This window comes from Triticum urartu, chromosome 5A (assembly GCF_056163025.1).
Source record: "Triticum urartu cultivar PI428250 chromosome 5A, HENAU_Tu73, whole genome shotgun sequence".
Classification (NCBI taxonomy): domain Eukaryota; kingdom Viridiplantae; phylum Streptophyta; class Magnoliopsida; order Poales; family Poaceae; genus Triticum; species Triticum urartu.
The window spans coordinates 17,859,350-17,869,680 of record NC_141877.1 but is presented as its reverse complement, the minus strand read 5'-3'; the positions used below and the strand labels follow the sequence as shown (position 1 = coordinate 17,869,680).

At 49.8% G+C, this 10,331-nt stretch overlaps 1 protein-coding gene across 1 annotated transcript; it reads right to left on the bottom strand.

The window, feature by feature from the left end:
* Positions 1-261: 261 nt before the first annotated feature.
* Positions 262-9,801, bottom strand: LOC147967526 (uncharacterized). The gene is made up of 5 exons (XM_087523171.1): positions 9,342-9,801; positions 4,290-4,433; positions 3,979-4,235; positions 754-3,918; positions 262-378 (listed from the first exon to the last, which is right to left on the bottom strand). Exons 1-5 carry the CDS (start codon positions 9,799-9,801, stop codon positions 262-264), a joined length of 4,143 nt encoding a protein of 1,380 aa, XP_087379297.1.
* Positions 9,802-10,331: the final 530 nt, after the last annotated feature.

Genomic DNA, 10,331 nt, shown 5'->3' with positions numbered 1-10,331 from the left:
ATGTTTCGCGCCGTGAATCTATATGTTTTTTTAGAACATAGACGTCAGGGACGTACAGCTTTAAATTAATAAAGCCCTCCACATAGGCAGCGTGCACAAACAGAACAGACCAAACAAATGGATCCGAAGCTAGTCATCCAAGTTCTAAGGCATGCCATAAAAGGCAACGACGGCGAAATAAAGTGCATTACATGGCATAGCCAGCCAGACTAACGAGCGCGCAGGCTCGGGGGAACCCAAGACCAAAAGGACTGCCCATCCCTATGAGGCAGCAAACGGAGGTGACGGGGCTCGAGACGCCGAGTAGACGGAGCGAAGACGTGCGATAGCTTGGCGATGAAGATCAGACTCCTGTTGCCTTCCCAGCGGTGCCCACTGCTGCAAGAATAAGATGCATTTGAAGATTACATCAGCGGGGTGAGAGGGAAATACTCCCTCAATAGTAAACTTGTTACAGATATGCCATAAGGCCCATAACATGGCCGAAGCACACGTCCACATGATCCGATGCAGAGGGCCCTGGATCGATGATAGATATGACACAAGCTCAGAGCGTGCGCGTGGATCCCAATCCACCCCAGCAGCCTCACGGACCGCGCTCCAAGCAAAGCGCGCCAAAGGGCACCGGAAGAACACGTGGTCAGCATCTTCCGCGTCAGCACACAAAGCGCAAGGACCGGAAGCAGGGCCATTGCGCTTGGCTATATTGATAGAGGTAGGAAGGCGATCTTGGCATAGTTGCCATAGGAAGACCTTAATCTTAAGCGGGATTCGCGCCTTCCAAAGCCCCGTGGCTGCCATCGGGGCATGGCCGCGGCACAACTCTCTATACAGGGACTTGACAGTGAACTTGCCAGAGCCCGAAAGTCTCCAAGAGACCACGTCTGTGGAGCCCGATAGCCGCACATTCGCTATCAGAGCCCGCAAGCTCTCCCAATCTTCCAGCTCCGGCCCCAAAAGCTCCCTTCTGAAGTAGATAGGGGGCGGAGTGGCACTAAGAGCCGAAGCAACCAGTTGGTTGGGCTCAACCGCGATGGAATAGAGATGGGTAAACTCCGACCAAAGAGGATGCTGGCCTATCCAAACGTCGTGCCAAAAACGCATGGAGCGGCCGTTATTAACAGTGAACCTCGCACCCCTGGCGAAGTATGGTTTGAGGGATTGGATAGAGGTCCAGAAAGGGGACCCATGAGGTGTTGCCTCAAAGAAATTCCCATGCGGGAAATACTTGGCACGAAGGAGGTCAACCCAGAGGCCGGTCCCTCCCTGGGACAGCTTCCATATCCACTTGCACATAAGCGCAATGTTCATCAGCTTAGAGTTGATGATCCCAAGGCCCCCCTGAGCTTTAGGTCTACAGACGGCTTGCCACTTAACCATGTGGTATTTCCGTTTAGGGCCCGCTCCTTCCCTAAAGAAACGTGCCCGCGGGGTGTCCATTTTCGTGTGGACCCCATCAACCATCAAGAACATACCCATGGCAAACATGGGTAGGGACGAGAGGCTGGAGTTAGTAAGAATTAGTCTTGCCCCTGAAGACATAAATCGACCTCTCCACGGACAAACCCGGTCCGCCACCTTGGTGTTGAGAGGTTCCCAATCAGCAATCGAGCATTTCTTCTCTGCGATTGGGAGGCCGAGATAGGTAAACGGGAACTTCCCAAGTTTGCAATTAAGCAAGTTGGCCACCCGCTCACTTTCGGCCGCGTCCATCCCTATGGACACCACTTCACATTTGTGGAAGTTAATTTTTAGTCCGGACATGAGTTCAAAACACAGTAGGATGGCCTTAACCGTTGCGATAATGTGTTCGTCCGGCTCAAAAAGGAGAAGAGTGTCATCCGCATACTGCAGGTGTGACACACCTCCTGGGATCAGATTACCGACCACTCCCCTGATGTGGCCAGCAGATCGAGCTTTGTCTAGCATGGCGCCCAAGGCGTCCGCCACAAAGTTGAAGAGCAACGGTGAGGCTGGGTCCCCTTGACGTAGCCCCCGCTTGTTGCGGAAGAAGTTCCCTACTTCTCCATTCACCGCAATCGCCGTTTGGCCTCCCGAGACCAATTGCATCATACGGTGAACCCAAACCGACGAAAATCCTCGATCTAGAAGGATTTGTCGGAGAAACTCCCAGTTCACTCGATCGTACGCCTTCTCGAAATCTAATTTCAAAAGAATTGCTGGTTGGCGAGTGCGTTTGAGCGAGTGAACGATCTCTTGGAGGGCCAACGGCCCCTCCAAAATGTTGCGACCACGAATAAAAGCCAATTGCTTCCTACTGATAATACGATGAGCTACCGGAGACAAGCGCGTAGAACAAGTCTTAGAACAAATTTTAAACGGGACATTGATAAGCGCAATAGGACGGAAAAGTCTAATGTTATCTGCGCCCGACAGTTTGGGGATAAGAGAAAGAATCCCAAAGTTAAGGCGAGAGATATCTACTGAGCCACGCATGAACCCATTACACACTTCGAAAATAGGACCTTTGAGCACTTGCCAAAACCTTTTGAACATCGCCACCGGCCACCCATCCGGACCCGGGGCGGTGTCAGTTTTCATCCCAAGGATCGCCTGGTCAATCTCCTGGGGAAGGAAAGCGAGTCCCATGCCTTCATTCTCCTCGTCCGTAACCCGCAGCGCGGGATCCCAAACATCCGACCTCAGCCGAGCCCGGGACTCCTCCCTGGAGCCCATCAACTGGATGTAGAAGTCATAGATGTGGCGGACGATGTCCTGTTGACGCAAAAGGAGCCCCTGCTCAGATTGCAGTCTCAGGATGGCGCATTTACGGTGCCGGCTGTTAGCATAGGCATGAAAATATTTTGTGTTCGCGTCCCCCTTGAGCGTCCACTTGATTCCACCGCACCTACGCCAGTACTCCTCCTCCGCGCGTAGGAGGGCCACAACTTGGGCTTCTACAGCGTAGCGCTGAGCCCAGTCTTGCTCCGAGAAGACCTGTGAGTCCGCAGCAGCGTCCATGCGGGCGAGGTCCGCGACCAAACGCGCTCGGAGCAACTTATCCTCACGGCCCTGGTTGGCCCCCCAGCCTTTGAGCGCCGCACGCATTCCCGCTCCTGCGGCAATCCAGAAATCCATGGGCCCACGCGTGTGTCCGATCCGGGCAACACAAGTCTCCCACTTGGAGAGGAAGATTTGCTCAAATTCTGGGTGCTCAAACCACGCAGTTTCAAAGAAAAAATGAGGTCTTCGTTTTAACCTCTCCTCCCCCGAGGAGAGGATTAGGGGGACGTGGTCTGACCCGATCCTCATTTCAGCGTGTAGGGAGCACAAGGGAAATAACATTTCCCACTCCGCGGACATGAAAACTCGGTCAAGCACTGACCGAACCAGCGTAAGCTGCTTGTTGGTCCAAGTGTACCGAGCGCCCACGCGGGCTACTTCCCTAAGGGCCATTGATGCTATCGCATTATTAAACATGGACACCCTTGTCCAGTTAATAATCCCGTTGTTCTTATCCGCTCCCGAATGGATTAAGTTGAAATCCCCACCGACTATCAGTGGCAAGTTACGCACACCCAAGGCCGCGACCTTCTCCTGTAGTTCCCCCAAGAACTCATGCAAGTGCGAGTGGTTGGCCGGGCCATAAACCACAATGACCTCCCACTCGCGGAGAGTCGTGCGATGGCGGACGTGTGCCGACACAAAGAAACGACCGGCGTCCCAAGCCACCACCTCACAGCAAACATGGCTGATGCCAAGAAGCAGACCCCCCGAGTGGCCCACCGCAGGCACCCAGTGCCATGCAAAGCGTTCGAGCGGATCGATGGCTAGCAGGTCTCGGTGAGAGAATTCGGCCTTGATGGTTTCCTGCAAGCCAACTACGTCGATATCCTCAACGCGAATGAATTCTTTTAGCTGGGTCCGCCTCCCAACATGGCCGAAGCCTCGGATGTTCTAGAAGATGAAACGCATTTAAATTATGCGATTGCGGAGGCGGATACCGCGAGCGGTAACCGCTTTGGCCACTCGCCGTGTCTTGACAGGACCACGGGCCGAGGGGGACGGCGCAGCCCCTGCTGCTGAGTCCACCCGATCGGGCTGCGCATCAGGCAACAGAGAAGCCCCTGCTTCTTCTGCTACTGGCGCAACGCGGGCCGCCGCTTCCTGGGCGAGCGCGGCCTGCGCGATTTCCTTAGAACGGATGAGAGACAAGAGCTCTCGAGCCTCACCCTCATCAGACAAATCAACCCTACTATCCGCTAAAATACCCCCTAGACGCTCATCCGAATAATCATCAAAAATCATAAAACGGGGTAGGGGGTTACCTTCGGTCTCCATGTTCTTCTGGGCCACCAAGAGTTGAGCGCGCCGAAGAGCAGGAAGGTTGCCCTTGGCGCCCTTCGAACGAGAATTTGCCCGCTCCTGCGCCACTGGGGTCGCCACCACCACGTTGGAGCGCCAAGGGCAGCCTGAAACTTTTTCACATAAGCGTCGCAGCCCCAAACTTTTAAGAAATGACAGCTTAGGTTTCTCTAAACCATAGTTCATACGGTGTCATCTCATCGGAATTACGTGGTGCCCCTTTTAAAGTGAATGTGGTTGTCTGTAATGCCTAACCCATAAACTATCGTGGTAATTTGATAAGAGACATCATGGTATGCATCATATCCAATAGGGTGCAGTTATGATGTTCGGACACACCATCACACTATGGTGTTCCAGGCTGTATTAGTTGTGAAACGATTTCCACAATGTCTTAATTCTGTGCCAAACTCGTAATTCAGATATTCATCTCTATGATCATATCATAGATATTTTTATCCTCTTATCACGACGATCTTCCAACTTCACACTGAAATTACTTGAACCTTTCAATAATTCAGGCTCGTGATTCATCAAGTAAATATACTCAACATCTACTCAAATCATCTGTGAAGTAAGAACATAACGATATCCACTACATGCCTCAGCACTCATTGGATTGCACACATCAAAATGTATTACTTCCAACAAGTTGCTTTCTAGTTCCATTTTACTGAAAACGAGGCTTTCAGTCATCTTGCCCATGTGGTATGATTTGCATGTCTCAAGTGATTCAAAATCAAGTGAGTCCAAACGGTCCATTTGCATGGAGGTTCTTCATGCATATACACCAATAGACATGGTTCGCATGTCTCAAACTTTTCAAAAATGAGTGAGTCCAAAGATCCATCAACATGGAGCTTCTTCATGCGTTTTATACCGATATGACTTACGTGGCTGTGCCACAAGTAGGTGGTACTATCATTACTATCTTTTGGCATGAACATGTGTATCACTACGATCGAGATTCAATAAACCATTCATTTTAGGTGTAAGACCATTGAAGGTATTATTCAAATAGACAGAGTAACCGTTATTCTCCTTAAATGAATAACCGTATTGCGACAGACATAATCCAATAATGTCTATGCTCAACGCAAACACCAATCTCGATGGTAGAGGGAGCTTACGATGCTTGATCATATCAACATTGGAAACACCTCCAACACATATCGTCAGCTCACCTTTAGCTAGTCTCCGTTTATTCCGTAGCTTTTATTTCGAGTTACTAACACTTAGCAACCGAACCGGTATCTAATACCCTGGTGCTACTAGGAGTACTAGTAAAGTACACATTAACATAATGTATATCCAATATACTTCTATCGACCTTGCCAGCCTTCTAATCTACCAAGTATCTAGGGTAATTCTGCTCCAGTGGTTTGTTCCCCTTATTACAGAAGCACTTAGTCTCGGGTTTGGGTTCAACCTTGGGTTTCTTCACTAGAGCAGCAGCTGAATTGCCGTTTCAAGAAGTATCCCTTCTTGCCCTTGCCCTTCTTGAAACTAGTGGTTTCACCAACCATCAACAATTGATGCTCCTTCTTGATTTCTACTTTTGTGGTGTCAAACATCGCGAATATCTCAAGGATCATCATATATGTCCCTGATATATTATAGTTCATCACGAAGCTCTAGCAGCTTGGTGGTAATGACTTCGGAGAAACATCACTATCTTATCTGGAAGATCAACTCCCACTTGATTCAAGTGATTGTTGTACTCAGACAATCTGAGCACAAGCTCAACAATTGAGCTTTTCTCCCTTAGTTTGCAGGCTAAGAAAATCGTCGGAGGTCTTATACCTCTTGACGTGGGCACGAGCCTGAAATTCCAATTTCAGCCCTCAAAACATCTCATATGTTTCGTGACGTTTCAAAAAACGTCTTTGGTGCCTCAACTCTAAACCGTTTAACTGAACTATCATGTAGTTATCAAAACGTGTATGTCAGATGTTCGCAACATCCACACACAACGTTCGAGGTTCAGCACACTGAGCGGTGCATTAAGGACATAAGCCTTCTATGAAGCAATGAGGACAATCCTCAGTTTACGGACCTAGTCCGCATAATTGCTACTATCAACTTCCAACTAATTTTTCTCTAGGAACATATCTAAACAGTAGAACTAAAGCATGAGATATGACATAATTTGCAAAATCCTTTTGACTATGTTCAGGATAATTAAGTTCATCTTATGAACTCCCACTTAGATTGACATCCCTCTAGTCATCTAAGTGATTACATGATCCGAGTGAGCTAGGCCGTGTCCGATCAACACGTGAGACGGACTAGTCAACGTCGGTGAACATCATCATGTTGATCGTATCTTCCATACGACTCATGTTCGACCTTTCGGTCTCTGTGTTCTGAGGCCATGTCTTCACATGCTAGGCTCGTCAAGTTAACCCTAAGTGTTTTTGCATGTGTAAAACTTCTTACACCCGTTGTATGTGAACGAAAGGATCTATCACACCCGATTAACACGTGGTGCTTCGAAGCGACGAACTGTAGCAACGGTGCACAGTTAGGGGAGAACACTTCTTGAAATTTTAATGAGGGATCATCTTATTTACTACCGTCGTACTAAGTAAACAAGATGCATAACATGATAAACATCATATGCAATCAAATAGTGACATGATATGGCCAATATCATGTAGCTCCTTTGATCTCCATCTTGGGGCTCCATGATCATCTTGTCACCGGTATGACACCATGATCTCCATCATCATGATCTCCATCATTATGTCTTCTTGAAGTTGTCTCGTCATCGACATGCAAGTCGTGATTCCCTTGACAAGAACATGATCAATCTCATACATCACATATATCATTCATCACATCCTTTTGGCCATATCACATCACATAGCATACACTGCAAAAACAAGTTAGACGTCCTCTAATTGTTGTTTGCATGTTTTACGTGGCTGCTATGGGTTTCTAGAAAGAACGTTTCTTACCTACACAAAACCACAACGTGATATGCCAATTGCTATTTACCCTTCATAAGGACCCTTTTCATCAAATCCGATCCGACTAAAGTAGGAGAGACAGACACCCGCTAGCCACCTTATGCAACTAGTGCATGTCAGTCGGTGGAACCTGTCTCACGTAAGAGTACGTGTAAGGTTGGTCCGGGCCGCTTCATCCCACGATGCCTCCGAATCAAGATAAGACTAGTAACGGCAAGCATATTGAACAAAATCAACGCCCACAACTTCTTTGTGTTCTACTCGTGCATAGAATCTACGCAATAGACCTAGCTCATGATGCCACTGTTGGGGAATGTAGCATAAATTCAAAATTTTCCTACGTGTCACCAAGATCTATCTATGGAGAGACTAGCAACGAGGGGAAGGAGAGTGCATCTACATACCCTTGTAGATCGCTAAGAGGAAGCGTTCAAGTGAACGGGGTTGATGGAGTCGTACTTGTCGTGATTCAAATCACCGATGATCCTAGCGCCGAACGGACGGTACCTCCGCGTTCAACACACGTACGGAAGGGAGACGTCTCCCATGCCTTGATCCAGCAAGGAGGAGGGAGAGGTTGATGGAGATCCAGCAGCACGACGGCGTGGTGGAAGTAGCGGGATTCCAACAGGGCTTCGCTAAGCGCTGCGGGAGGAGGTAGATGTGTCACGGGAGGGAGAGGGAGGCGCCAGGCCTTAGATTGGTTTGCTCCTCCTTTTTCCCCACTATATATAGGGCCAAGAGAGAGGGGGAGGCGCAGCCCTTGCCCCTTCCTCCAAGGAAGGGTGCGGCCAAGGGTGGGGAGGAGTCCATCCTCCCCAAGGCACCTCGGAGGTGCCTTCCCCTTTTAGGACTCTCCCCTTTTTCTCTTCTCTTGGCGCATGGGCCTCTTGGGGCTGGTGCCCTTGGCCCATATAGGCCAAGGCACACCCCCTACAGCCCATGTGGCCCCCCGGGGCAGGTGGCCCCACCCGGTGGACCCCCGGGACCCTTCCGGTGGTCCCGGTACAATACCGATGACACCGGAACTTGTCCCGATGGCCGAAATAGCACTTCCTATATATAATTCTTTACCTTCGGACCATTCCGGAACTCCTCGTGACGTCCGGGATCTCATCCGGGACTCCGAACAATATTCGGGTTACTGCATACACATATATCTTCATAACCCTAGCGTCACCGAACCTTAAGTGTGTAGACCCTACGGGTTTGGGAGACATGCAGACTTGACCGAGACGTTCTCCGGTCAATAACCAACAGTGGGATCTGGATACCCATGATGGCTCCCACATGTTCCACGATGATCTCATCGGATGAACCACAATGTCAAGGACTTAATCAATCCCGTATACAATTCCCTTTGTCTATCGGTATGTTACTTGCCCGAGATTCGATCGTCGGTATACCGATACCTAGTTCAATCTCGTTACCGGCAAGTCTCTTTACTTGTTCCGTAACACATCATCCCGTGATCAACTCCTTGGTCACATTGCGCATATGATGATGTCCTACCGAGTGGGCCCAGAGATACCTCTCCGCTTACACGGAGTGACAAATCCCAGTCTCGATTCGTGCCAACCCAACAGACACTTTCAGAGATACCTGTAATGCACCTTTATAGTCACCCAGTTACGTTGTGACGTTTGATACACCCAAAGCATTCCTACGGTATCCGGGAGTTGCACAATCTCATGGTCTAAGGAAATGATACTTGACATTAGAAAAGCTTTAGCATACGAACTACACGATCTTTGTGCTAGGCTTAGGATTGGGTCTTGTCCATCACATGATTCTCCTAATGATGTGATCCCGTTATCAACGACATTCAATGTCCATGGTTAGGAAACCGTAACCATCTATTGATCAACGAGCTAGTCAACTAGAGGCTTACTAGGGACATTGTGTTGTCTATGTATCCACACATGTATCTGAGTTTCCTATCAATACAATTATAGCATGGATAATAAACGATTATTATGAACAAGGAAATATAATAATAACCAATTTATTATTGCCTCTAGGGCATATTTCCAACAGGCACACCCCAGAGCTTGACCCACACATCTGGCATGATTTCGGCCTTGGGCTCCTCCTGCAGCGCTTCCTTGATCTCCGCCATGATGTCATTGAGGGAAAGGTAGAGTTTTCCGCTTTGCGTCGCCATTCGCAGCATGGCCTTGTTGGGGAAGACGACGGAGAACAGGTCGTCCCCGACGACCGTCACCTGCCAGTCCCATTCCCCCTCAAAGAGGTGAGGGAGCTCCGCCTCCAAGATGGGAATGGACAGCTTGCCGGGCGCCGCTGAGATGAATGCCGCGTCCGCCACCACTAGGGCACGGACCTCCTCACCCTCCGTCTCCACGTAGGGAAGGCAGAAGAAGCCCTCACCGGGGATGGCGTTGCCCATGATCTGCAGCAGCAAAGGCCGCCCGCGCGTGGGACAGTGCGCCGACGTGTGCCCCTCCTCGTGGCAGACGATGCACAAGGGATTGAAGTGGCACATGTTCTAGTAGTGGCCCACTCGACCACATTTGAAGCACTCCGGCCCGTCGGACTCCTCCACTGGGATCGGGGCATCGGCCGAACCCTTCGATGTCGACGGCCCAGCCGCCAGCGGCGACAACGCCGAGCTGACCCCCTTCTGCTTCTGTTTCTTGGCGAGTGGATCCCCAGCCCTCTCGCCGCTCGGAGGAAGGAGGGATTCCTTCCTCTTGAGCTCTTTCTTCTGCTCTATGTAACGCCCCGAGACCGATGTGCCAAGTGTCCTCCAGTTTTTCGTTGTTGTTGCCTTGTCATTGCTTGCGTGTCATGCATTGCATATCATGTCATCATGTGCATTTCATTTGCATACATGTTCGTCTCATGCATCCAAGCATTTTTTCCGTTGTCCGTTTTGCAATCCGGCACTCCTATGTCACCCGGTGTCCCTTTCTACCTTTTTCGTGTGCGGGTGTTAAACGTTTTCGGATTGGACCGAGACTTGCCAAGCGGCCTTGGTTTACTACCGGTAGACCGCCTGTCAAGTTTCGTACC

What these genes read in the sequence shown, in the direction of transcription:
- LOC147967526 (XM_087523171.1), bottom strand. Translation starts at nt 9,801, where the DNA reads ATGTGCCACTTCAATCCCTTGTGCATCGTCTGCCACGAGGAGGGGCAC. An exon ending in TGTGTGGGTCAAGCTCTGGG is followed by an intron (nt 4,434 to 9,341) that starts GTGTGCCTGTTG and finishes AAAAAGTTTCAG; the next exon opens with GCTGCCCTTGGCGCTCCAAC. An exon ending in GAATCCCGCTTAAGATTAAG is followed by an intron (nt 379 to 753) that starts GTCTTCCTATGG and finishes TTATTCTTGCAG; the next exon opens with CAGTGGGCACCGCTGGGAAG.